We start from the raw sequence: 12,851 nt of genomic DNA on the forward strand, positions 1-12,851 counted from the left end.
GTATTGGGTGGGCTTCCTCCATCTAAATCTGGACTTTGGAGGGTGGTTTCTTCGTCTGGAGATGTTTCAAGAACACTGTTGCTCGGTGAAAATGCCAGATGTAGACCATCTGGCTTCCAGTTTCAATAACTGAGCAGGTTTGTCTTCAGGTCCAGGGACCCTTTAGCCATAGCAGTGGATTCCTTGAAAGCTTTGGGATCAGTTCAACCTGATCTACACTATATTAGAAGTATTGGGACATCCAACCTTTACATGCACATGAACTTTAATGGCATTCCAGGCTTAGTCCGTAGTGTTCAATATTGAGTTGGCCCACCCTTTGCAGCTTTAACAGCTTCATTCTGGGAAGGCTGTTCACAAGGTTTAAGAGTGGCTCTATGGGAATGTTTGACCATTCTTCCAGAAGCACATTTTTTTTTTTTAGGTCAGGCACTGATGTTGGAGAGAAGCCCTGGCTTGCTGTCTTCGTTCTTATTCATCCCAAAAGTGTTCTATTGGGTTGTCAGGACTCGCTTATGCAGGCCAGTCACATTCCTCCGCCCCAAATTTGTTCATGTCTTTTATGGACCTTGCTTTGTGCATTTGCTGGAGGGGGGGGATTATGGTGTGAGGTTGTTTTAAGGGGGTAGGCTTGGCCCCCTAAAGTGAAGGGAACTCTTAAGGCGTCAGCATACCAAGACAATTTCATGCTCCCAACTTTGTGGGAACCTTTTGTGGTTAGCCCTTCCTCTTTAAACATGAATGCACGCCAGTGCACAAAGCAAGGTTCACAAAACAATCTTTCAGTGATTCTCATGATGCTGTGCTGGTTCAGGCAGATTTGGTACTCAACCTCATCCGATTCCTAGTTGGCTCTGCCAGATGAGTCAGAGGGGGTTATATCTGCCTGACCAGCAGTTTTATTTGCTAGTGTTCAATATTTTGTATATAGCAGTATAACTCTTTTACCAGACTTAACCATGTGTCCCCTAATGAACTCCAAGAAAATAATTTTATGGTAGGTACAAAAATCCAGTTTATATTTTTAGGACCAAAGATAAATTTGCAGCATGGTCCATTTGTGCAGAAGTATCCTTATGTTCCTGCTTTTGTGAAGTTGGAAAACAATGAAATAAGACCAATGGTTTAGTAGAAGATCTGGTCATATTTTAGGAGCCAATCTTTTAGAGATCCATTTATTAAAGTAGATTTCCATCCTAACACTATGCCTAAAAATGTTCCCTACCCCTCCGGCTACTTATCCTCTTAAACCTGTGTAAAAAATGTGTATACTTGTTTTCAGTCAGGTCCCATGATTCTTTTTGTCAGCGGCAGCTGCAGGGGAGAAGGGGGAGCTCTAAAAAATGGCTGTGTATTTCAGAAGCTGTGACATCACGGATAGGCTCTCATGGCCCAGCTATTGTCAACTGTGTCCTTATCCTCCTCCTACCCTCCAGCCACAGCTTACTGGCACAGGGGAGTCAGCACTGTGGATCACGAGGCCGGAGTTTACTAAAAATAGGTAGTCACTTTTTATACAAATGAGACAGGATGGGGGGGGGGGGGGGGGGAGAATGTTTTTAGCAGTTAATGTTGGGCTGGAGTTTTAGGTTCACAAACATTTTTAAAGAGCAGTCCTAGATTTTCCAGCTCAAGCTTAGAATTTTTAGGTTCACTGTTATGAAGTTTTTCTGCAAAAAAAAAAAAATATTTCCGAAAAGTGTTGCTTTTTTGTAAACCTTTTTAGTTTCTGATTTTTTTTTTTTTTTTTATCAGATTACTTTGAAGTAAATCATAACCAGTCCTATTTAGAAAATAAATGTAAATGAAAACGGTTATGTGTAAAATATTAAGGAATATTTGAATATCTTTGTGTCACACTGAGCATGCATAATACAAAGAAATAAAATTCTAGATTCAATTGGACAGTGCAGGAGTCATATGTTATGTAGACACCACGGAGCATGTAATGTGAATTTTCTCCAGCATGCTTGTGTGGAAGATGTTTCTGTGACAGATTTGTTGGCTGACATAGCTTTGGCTTTCATTTAATTTTGCAAATAAATTTGTGCACGTTCAATGGCCTAAATTGTTAAGAGACTAACACTTTATCTTTCTATTTTTTCCCCTCAAGTGATGATTGCCAAGGAAAAGCCCCCCATTAGCGTGGTAGGAGACGTTGGGGGTCGTATTGCTATCATAGTGGTAAGAAATTTGACCTCATTTCTTCTTTTTTTTTTTTTTTTTTTTTCATCCTTACAGGGGAAAATGTAATTTCCTGTCCTATAGAAACTGTGGGAAGTGAGAATATCCCTAGACAGTCTTTACTAGAACAGGTCTTGATTTGGAAGACTTTTTTTTGTTTTTCGCAATATTATTCTGAAGGCTATTGAAAATGATTGATTGTATTTTTCATTGCTTTCAGTCCCAGTAACAATTGTTCTTAGAACAAAGAAAGCTGGTGAATCTCCCAAGCAAGGGAAAGAGGAGTCCTAACCCTTTTCCCACTGTGTCAAAAACGAAAAAGAAAAAACTGTGGCTGTATGTACGTTTTTAATCTATTTTTCTTATCTAACAGGATGATATCATTGATGAGGTAGAAAGCTTTGTGGCTGCAGCAGAAATTCTTAAGGAGCGTGGAGCTTACAAGATTTATGTAATGGCCACACATGGTATTCTGTCTGCAGATGCTCCTAATCTCATTGAGGATTCTTCCATTTTTGAGGTGAGTTAAAATTAGCCTGTGTCAGCTTGTGCACAATTTCTACATGTAAAAAAGGCTAAAAGTTTCCATTCATCCTTTTAACCCTTTAAAGCCCTTAAAGTATCAACACAGGTGGACCACAGCATGCCACAACTCGGGTAAGTTGAGCTCGGGGTGGGGACAGAAGTTAGGCTGGCCATACATTATACAATTTTCGTTAGATTCACCTTCAACTAAGTACTACAAGGGCCTGCCTGATTGTATACAAATTGAAAATGTTTAGGTATGACCTCATTATATGGTTTTAGTAATTCTTAAGGAAAATTGTATAATGTACAGTGGATATAAAAAGTCTACAAACCCTTGTTAAAATGTCAGATTTCTGTGATGTAAAAAAAATGACAAATCATTTCAGAACTTTTTTTCCACCTTTTTTGTGACCTTTTAAAATGTACAACTCGATTGAAAAACAAACTGAAATCTTTTTAAGGGGGGGTTAAAAATAAAATGTGGTTGCAGAAGTGTGCACACCCTCATAACTGGGGATGTAGCTGTGTTCAGAATTAAGCAATCTAATTTAAAGTCATGTTAAATAGGAGTCAGTACATGCTTGCCATCATTTAAAGTGCCTTTTAACGACAAAGTTCAGCATTTATAGTAGGTCTTTCCTGACCTTTTTCTTAGTCTCATCCTACAGCAAAAGCCATGATTAAAAACATCCAAGCCTGGCTAAATTTTGCAAAAACACCTCTGGAGTCTCCCAAAAGCATGTGGGAAAATGTGTTCTGGTCTGATGAAAGCAAGGTTAAACTTTTTGGCCATAAATCCAAATGATATATGTTTGCCGCAAAAACAACGCTGCACATCACCAAAAGAACACCATATCCACAGTGAAGCATGGTGGTGGTGGTGGCAGCATCATGCTTTGAGGCGGTTTTCTCCTTTCACCTTCCAGGACAGCAACACATGAGATGAGAGGCTCCACCCTACAGGAAGCATCAGTTCACAGTTGTTAAAGAGCCCCACTCTTCCCCTTGTCCCTCAGTATTGATTCTCCTACAGTGAAACATTTATTTTTTCTTTCTCTGACCTGAAGACTGTGTGTTGGATGGTCCCCTTGTGAGGCAGGTTCAGCAGCGCTGGTGGGGGCCGCACTCTTCCTGCACGCCTTCTATAGGCTTCTCACAGGTCACCCCAGGATACAGGCAGTCAGTCGAAAATTGGTGGTCCCTCCAAAACTTATTGGCCTGCTCTTCAGCAGGGTCTCCTCGGGTCCTCCCCTGCATTCAGCCAGACGCCTGAAGGTTCGGCCGCGGGACACAGCAGTTTGGGGAGGACACAGTGCACTCCAAGCCTCGCTTTGAAACCGGAACTTTCCGTTTGTGCAGGAAAGGTGGAGCATGCGCATTACGACTCGGAAGAGGAAATCGAGTACGGAGGAGATGCCAGACCTGCATGGCGGTGGCAAGGCAGACTCTCCAGCTAAAGAGAGCCAGAAAGCTGCCAAAGGTATGAAGCTCGCTGCAACTCACCTCATGGAGGAGGAGGGAAAGATGGCGCAGGTGGCTGCAGGCAAGAGCAGATCGGCGCCTGGTAAGTGCAGTTTCCTTATTGTGGGGTAATACCAGTGTCAGTTTTCGTCCCTGGTAGTTCAAATGCTCTCCCCATTGGGAACCTGTGGCCAAGTATTGTGGGGCAAGAAGAGTGATCTTGTATTTGTATCACATAAAAGGGGAAAGCAACTGGGAAACAGATTTCCTCAGCTGCCATCTAATAAGGCAAGGGGAATGGGAGCTAAATCCGAAGGTATTACAGATACTAGTCCGGAAATTCTGCTGCCCATAAATAGACCTATTTGCCAGCCTACAAAACAAAGGTAAGGAGATTATTTTCCCTTTCACGGGAAAGAGGAATGTTGGGCCTGGATGCTCTGGCCCAGATATGGCAGTTCGAGTTGGCCTATGCTTCCCCCCCCCTCTAAATCTTTTACCTCGTGTTTTGCAGAAGCTCAGTCGTTCTCCGGGCCTCCGCCTCCTCCTGATTGTGCCATGGTGGCCAAGGAGGGTGTGGTTTGCGACCCTGAAGGCGTTATGGCGCCTCTTTGGAAGCTTCCTAACCTCCCAGACCTGCTGTTGCAGAGACCAGTTTGGCACCCCAGGCCGGAGTTCTTCCAGTTGACTGCCTGGTTAGTGAGCGCCAGATCCTTTGATTAAAGGGCTGCTCAGACAGAGTGATAGACGTACTCCTTCTGAGCAGGAAACCAATAACGAGGAAAATATACTTAAGTGTTTGGAAAAACTTTTTATACCTGGCGTAGGCAGAAGCAAATTTATTCCACCTCTGTCCCCATAATCTTTGATTTCCTACAAGATGGGGTAGAAAAGGGTGTGGCGGTTAACACCCTTCGGGTACAAATAGCTGCCCTCTGTTTTTCTAGACGTGAGACTTGCAAAAGAACCTTTAGTTAAAAGATTTTTGACGGCCATGGATAGCGCTAGAGGTGTTATCTAGAAACCCTTTTGAACCTATAGAAGAGGTTCCCTTTAAGTTTTTGTCCCTAAAACTAGCCTTCCTCTTAGCTGTCACGACAGCCAGAAGGGTAGGGGGACTTACAAGGTTTTTCTGTTAAAGAACCATTTATGTTGATCTTCCCAGATAGGATTATTCTCAGGCCAGATCCTCTTTATCTGCCCAAAGTAGCATCTTCCTTTCACAGGAAGCAGGAGATTCTCTTACCATCCTTTTGTGATAATCCTAGAAATGAAAAGGAAATTAAATTTCATTGTTTAGATGTGAGGAGATGCCTCCTCGCTTATTTACAGAGGACCAGGGAGTTTAGGAGTTCTAATCCTCTTTTGATCCTATACTCTGGACCAAGAAAGGGACTGCAAGTGTCAAAACTGTCTCTAGGTGGATCAGGCAAGCCATTACCATGTCTTATGAGGTTTCAGGTATTCCTGCACCAGCAAAACTCAAAGCACACTCAACCTTCTGGCAACCTTCTGGGCCGAAAAAGCGGGAGCTTCCTGGGAACAGATTCGCAGTGCAGCCACCTGGTCCAGCCATGACACGTTTCTGAAGCACTACCGAGTTGAGGTACTGTCTCAGCAAGATCTAGCCTTTGGCCGAAAGGTACTGCAGGCGGTGGTCCCACCCTAAGGTAGGCCTGTGGTTACTTTATTATCCTCTCATGTGTTGCTGTCCTGGAAGGTGAGAGGAGAAAACCGTCCGTTAAACCTACAGGTAAAGGTTTTTCTACAAACCTTCCAGGACGGCAGGCCTACTTCCCACCCTTTTAAAAGGGTGAGGAAAGAATGTAAACAATAGGTGGTAAGTACCTAAGTGATTATACATCCCTTGTGAATCAGTTGGAGAACTAATTTTTTTACAACTGAGGGACAAGGGGATGGGTGGGGCCTTTTCACATCTGTCAACTGATTGTTTCCTGTAGGGTGGAGCCTCTCATCTCTCGTGTTGCCCTTCTGGAAGGTTCGTAGAAACACAATTACCGGTAAGGCTAACGGATGTTTTTTCTTCTGCTGGAACAGTGGCATTAATCAAGGTAGAGGGTATTATGAACATTTCCAAATACCAGTCAATATTGGCACAAAACCTTCAGGCTTCTGCTAGAAAGCAGAACATGAAGAGGAACTTCTTCTTCTTTCTACATGACAACTACCCAAAGCATATATCCAAATAAACAAAACAATAGCTTCACCAGAAGATGATTAAAGTTTTGGAATGGCCCAGACCTGAATCTGATTGAAAATCTGTGGGATCTAAAGAGGGCTGTGCACAGGAGATGCTTTAGTAATCTGACAGATTTTGGAGTGTTTTTGCAAAGAGTGGGCAAATATTGCTAAGTCAGGATGTTCCATTCTGTTTCTCATACCCCGAAGGACTGAGTGCTGTAATAAAATCAAAAGGTGCTTCAACAAAGTATTAGTTTAAGGGTGTGCACACTTATGCAACCATATTTTATTTTTTTATTTCCCTCCACCTAAAAGATTTGTTGTTCAACTGAGTTGTACAGTTTATAGGTCACATTAAAGGTGGAAAAAGTTCTGAAATTATTTATTCTCATTTTTTTTTTTAGATCGCCGAAACCTGACATTTTAACGGGTGTGTAGGCTTTTTATATCCACTGTATGTCCAGCCTTACACTTCAAACTTTTAAAGACTGTGTTGTGGTATTTTGCAAGGGTATCCAGATAATATAGGCAGATGACCCCTTCATGAAATAATGTATGTTAAGAATACACGGAACACATTCTAAAAAGGAATTTAACCGCTTCAATATAGGGCACTTTCACCCCTTCCTGCCCAGGCCAATTTTTAGCTTTCAGCGCTGTCACACATTGAATGACAATTGCTCGGTCATGCAGCGCTGTACCTAAATTACATTTTTTTTTTCACACAAATAGAGCTTATTTTTGTGGTATTTATTCAACACTGGGTTTATTTTTTTGCTAAAATAAAAAAGGCCAAAAATTTGGGGGAAAAAAAAGTTTGTCAGAAAATTTTGTAAAGTAATTTCTCTCCTTCACTAATGTTCTGATGCAGCTGCACTGATTAGGTGGTACTGAAAGGCAGCACTGATTGGTGTCACTGGGCACAGACTGGCATCACTTGCTGGGCACTGTTGGGGCTTCACTGTAATCGGGTCACTGATGATCAGTGCCTTGATTACCTGTACAGTCCCCTGCGAGGAGATGACGTTGATCGTCTCTCTTCACCTCACACTCTTTTAGTGTGAGACGAGTAGAGCCGATAAACGGCACTTCCGCATTTTACATGTGACCGGCTGTGATTGGACACAGCCGATCACATGGATAAAGAGCCGCGTCATCGACTCTTTAACGAGATTGAGGTTGTACCCCTGCAGCGACGTCATATGTCGTTCAGAACGTGAGGAGATGGTTAACCACTTAAGGACCGCCCATTGTGTATTTACATCGGTACTTTGACGTTAAATACCGGAGTTATGGCAGCAGATAACAGCCATAACACCTGTATCTAATAATGGCGGGCGGTCCACTTTAACATAAGGGGTGGTCCCAGCGGCGGATTTGCTGCGGGATCACCTTTATGGGCGGTGGGAGAGGTGCCCCCTCCCACCCTGCAGCTTCCCGGTCGTTTTCCCCGCTTACCCGAGCCGTCTGTAGCGGGAAAAACCATCCGGTCTGCTCTACTTTCAGGCAGGAAGTCGAGGCAGGACAAGATGACCCCCATTCCAAACTATGGCTTTGGGGGACCGGAGCGACATCCTACATCACTTCCTCCCAACGGCCTTAAAGAGCCCTTTTTTTTTTGCTTTGCTTTTTAGTGTAGATGGGGGATCTGAGGTCTTTTTTTGAAGCCAGATCTCGCATTAAAAAGGTCCAGTCCTGCTTATTTCTATTACAAGGGATGTTTACATGAAATTGTGTTTGTAAGACCACTGCGCAAATACAGTGTAATAAAAAATTTTTATTCTCTAGGGTCCCCCCCAAAAAAATTTTGGGGTTTCTAAGTAATTTTCTAGCAAAAAACTGATTTTAACTTGTAAGCGATAAATGTCAGAAATAGGCCCAGTCCTTAAGTGGTTAAAGAAACCTGCATCCTAAAGCAGAACCAAGCCCTCCTGTCCTTATTCAGATGAAGACTGCCATTTTAGCCTCTATTTTATATCTGCAGCTGCCGTGGTGGCTCACGAGATCAGTTATGACCTCAGCTATTTGAGGTCTAGAAAGTTCAACTGAGAACTAACCTAAACAAACTGGAAATTGTAACTGCTATCACTACAGACATGCTTAAGTCCCCGTTCACACTGGGGCGACCTGTCAGGCGATCTGGTCGCCTGACAGGTCGCCTTCCATAGAGAACCTGTGGACCCGTTCTAATAGGAGCGACACAAGTCGCTCCGACTTAGAAAAAGGGTCCGGAGCTTCTTTGGGGCGACCCGGAGCGACCTGCATAGACTTCAATGTTATGAAGTCCGTGCCAGCCGCTCCGAGGTCGCGGTGCGAGCAGCGCGCCGCGACCTACGAGGTCGCCCCGGCAAGTAGCGTCGCCCTAGTGTGAACGGGGCCTGAGTGTAACATATGCAGTGTATGCACTAGTAGGAAGAATGTAAGCAAAACACTTCAGAAAACTTTGCAGTGAATTAGAATTTAGTAATCTTTAGTGAACCTTTCCAACTTGAGCTTTGTTTTGGAAAACCATTGGTGGGTTTAGTTGCACCTAAAAAATGTTAAAGAAATTCTTCCACACTAGCCTGCATTCAGTTCTCATCACGTATGCAAAATAGGAAATAGTGAAGTAATCTTCCCAGCTATGCAGTCTAGAGCAGCCTTTTTCAACTGGGGTGCCTTGGCAAAATGCCTAAACATTGCCCTAAAACTGTATTTAAACCAGTGGGTGGATAAAGCCTACCTTTTTAGTTACACAAAGCCACATGTTTTCATTGGGTACCATTACAACCTTCTAGCTGCTGGGGTCCTAGCGACCAATGACATCAGTTGATAAGGAGGATGTCAGTTGCCTGCATATCATCCTTGTTTGACCCTCCCTTGCCTCTCTCCATCAGCTTTTGGGGTCACATTAGCTGAGTGATCGGGAAAAAACTAAAGGATAACAAACATTGGAATACTAGTTAGTAACGGTTTGCAAAAGTGTAATTGCTTTGGCAGAATAAATCACCTCTAACGTTGGGTGTCCTACGTGTGGATGTTGCTGCATTGTGTAAAACTATTAGAATTGTTTCTACATTTTAGAATGGGGCGCCTCAAGACTGTCTATAATTTTAGAGGGTGCCTCGACATTGTCCGTAATTTTAAAGGTTGTCTTGGCTGGAAAAGGGTTGAGAAACACTGGTCTAGAGGTTTTTATATTGCAAGATTTGGTTAAAAAACATTACAAATGGGTTGCAATGGTGTTTATTTTTTCTTTCTTCTTCTTTGAGGGTCACAGGAATTCAGATAAAGACAGGTTATAGTACCACCTACATAGGATGACTGAACACTCACAAACAGAAAAATAAAATGGGCCAGTCCAGTAATAGCCCCCATTCTCCCAGCAGGTCAGATTTGGAGTGCCTACCAGGACCACTCTGGACTGGATATGCAGGTCTAGCCTGGTATGTTACCTTGGGGCACTCTGGGCTTTGCATTGAGGCACTTTTCCAGACCAGAGTGTGCTCAACCAAAATCGGCTCAAGGACAGTCAGACGTGCAGAATGTCCTGAACAATCTCTCGTCCTAGGGAGTTGTTGTGTAGTGCCCCAACAAGACTTATTCAAAGGATTTTATTAATACCGGTTCATGGTACCAAAGCCCAATGGGGGCAGTAGTCCTATTCTAGACCTATAATCCCTTAACAAATAACGTCAGTTCTAAAATTTTACATGGAGTTATTGCTTCTATTAGACAAGATAAATACCTGTCATTCATAGATATCAAGGGTCTGCATATTCCTATTTATCCACCTCATCAGTGCTTTGCAGTAGAAGACCACTACCAGTTTGTCACACTGCATTCTGGCCTGTCCTCTGTTCCCATAATATTCACACAGGGCCTAGCACATCTTCCTGCCCTTGGAAAAACTTCATCCAGCTCACAGGTTATCTAGATGACCTCCTGAAGGATTACTTTCCCTTTCTGCTATCTGCATACATCTTCAGAAAAATTCAAATGCTCAAGGCTTTCGGTTGGGGGTCAACTTTCAAAACTCTGCTCTCCAGCCATCTCTTTGCCAGAAATACTTGAGTCTAATCCTCGACACATCCCAAGCAAAGGTTTTCCTTTCAGAGAAGAAAATATTCTCTCAGTGCTCACACTCTGGGGTTTACGTCAGGCATCCCTCAGTGAGATTCTCTTGAGCGTTCTGGTGGGCCTCATGGTATCTCTTTAGTCAGGGCTGTTCAATTTGCCCAATTTTGACACTTCTCCAGCACAAAATTTTGTTGACACGGAACAAGCATGCTCCTCATCTTGACCTGCCCATGCACCTTTCCAGCCAAGTGAGGAATTCACTAGCTTGGTGAATCTCCAGCCCAGACTTAATGGTGGAAGTACTTCCTTCCTCATCACTGAAAACCTGCAGCAGCAGGAACCTGTCTTTAATGATGGGGAAGAGTGCTCCTGCCTATCCTAGTCCAGGGAACGTATTTTCTTCCTAGATGGTATTAATCTTCTGCCTCCAATTAAGACTTGTCCTTCCATCTTTGTGCCCTGTTCCAAAGCACTCAGCCGAAATCTTTTGTTCACTAATAGACCCAGCTCCATGTCTTCAGACCATTGGACTTTGTTGCTCTCCTTCAGGAGTAGAACTAGGTGAAAACCTTTTTGGTTATGCACCTGGGGCATAACCAAAAAGGTTTCCACAGCCTAATCCTACTCCTGAAGAGAGCAGCATGAAGCCCAATGGTCTGAAGACATGGAGCGGTGTCCATCAGTGAACCTCAGAGAAAAGGATTTTACGGTAAGACAAAAATCCAGTTTTCATTGTCTGGACATGGAGCTCTCATTCTACCTCAAAGCAACATCTTCTGGTGGGAAGGCAGACTCCCGATTGTCCTATCGTAAGGGACATCCTGTTCCCAAGTCCTTTATGCCCTAAAGGAAAACATTTCTGCGCTTTTACGTCCCTACTCCACCAGTTTCGATGTTTCCTGGGCATTCCAGCACCAAGTCTTGGTTGTTCAGCTTTGTAAGGTGCCTGTTCACACCTTTTCAATGTTTTTCAAGGTGGACGTTGAATCGTTTCGAGGCAAGGTTCTTGCAGGCCACTCTGACATTGGGTCAGATAACCCTTGCTACTGTTGGGCCAGGTTGGCACAGTTCTGTTTGCCTTATTTTTGCCCACCCTTCCAACATATACAATTTACAGGCGAGTCAAATTCACTCTTTATGGTACCTCTCATAAAATCTTTTTCTTGAAATTCAGGAACATGAATCCAACACCTGTGGTTTTTGATCTTGCCCTTGGAACTGCTTTTTCTCTAAACTTAAGGCATGCTGGGTGGTGGGGCTAGCTTACACTTCTCTTTGCCACTTTCCAAACCTCCTCTAGGTGGCAGTATACCTCATCATTTATCTGAATTCCTGTGTCCCTCAATGCACTCCAAGCAGCACATTTTACGGTATTTTAATTTTATCGTCTTGTACCCTAAATGGCCCTGTAATAGAGCTTAATTGATTTTGCTTTCATAATAATTTATATATTTTTCTCTTTTTAATACAAGGTTGTAGTGACAAACACTGTCCCTCACGAGGTGCAAAAGTTGCAGTGCGCAAAGATCAAAACTGTGGACATCAGCCTTATTCTCTCAGAGGCCATTCGCCGAACCCACAATGGAGAGTCCATGTCTTACCTCTTCCGCAACATCGCAATGGATGACTGAAGGATCTTCCTGTTGATGCTGAAGAAATGGACATGTGGCAAAGCTTACATAAAGGATTCGCATGTGCGGAAAAGGGTAGAAGCTGATTTGGGGCATACCGTCTTTTGTTACGGGCACTGCCAGTTGGTGGTTTGCGAATTAGAGACTTATTACATTGTTTATCACTGTGTGAACATGAGAACAGGTCACACCTGGTTGATGGCAGGAATGAGGTTTAGGAAAGGTCATACATCACACTCTTACTCCTTTATATCCATCAAGAATTTGCATGGTCGACTTTGCATTAGGCAATGTTTATATGACCCTTTCAGGAACCACTTTCCCATTCTGTGTTCTCTACTGCAGCAGGAGCCAGAAAGGATTACTGAGCAATACTAATCTAGAACTCTAACTATAATTACTACATGTATATAGACAAATGACACAGTATATGACAATTCTGTGTATCATCTCATACTTGGGAGTACATATAGAAATTGCAGCATACATTTTTAACATGTATGTCAGCATGCACTAGGGATATGCATATTTTTTACATGAGCAAATGCAGGTTTATATACATATGGTATATAAAATAATTTGAAGTCTTGGCAGTTGGTATCGTACACATGCTAATAACGTGTTAACTGAAAATATGTAAATATAGAAGTGACTTTGTATTAGGGTGAAAGGCAAATCAGTTTTAGCTGGTTAAAAAAATTAGATGAGTAGTGTCAGATTATTAAACTGTAACCCCTCTGCTCGTATGTTTTGCACTTTGGTCCTTGAGTTCTGTTCTAAAGCTTG

General features: G+C 42.9%; 1 protein-coding gene across 3 annotated transcripts in view; it reads left to right on the forward strand.

Annotated features, from left to right (window-relative positions):
• PRPSAP1 (phosphoribosyl pyrophosphate synthetase associated protein 1) overlaps window positions 1-12,575 on the forward strand; it is a 68,062-nt gene extending 55,487 nt beyond the window's left edge. For all 3 annotated transcript variants that reach the window (XM_082272956.1, XM_082272955.1, XM_082272957.1), the window contains 3 exons: window positions 2,114-2,184; window positions 2,558-2,704; window positions 11,907-12,575. In XM_082272956.1, the coding sequence (XP_082129082.1) occupies window positions 2,114-2,184; window positions 2,558-2,704; window positions 11,907-12,065 (377 nt within the window). In that variant the 3' untranslated portion in view covers window positions 12,066-12,575. The remainder of the gene's footprint in view (window positions 1-2,113; window positions 2,185-2,557; window positions 2,705-11,906) is intronic.
• Window positions 12,576-12,851: the final 276 nt, after the last annotated feature.

The sequence above is a fragment of the Pelophylax lessonae genome (assembly GCF_965119305.1).
Source record: "Pelophylax lessonae genome assembly, chromosome: 11".
Lineage (NCBI taxonomy): Eukaryota > Metazoa > Chordata > Amphibia > Anura > Ranidae > Pelophylax > Pelophylax lessonae.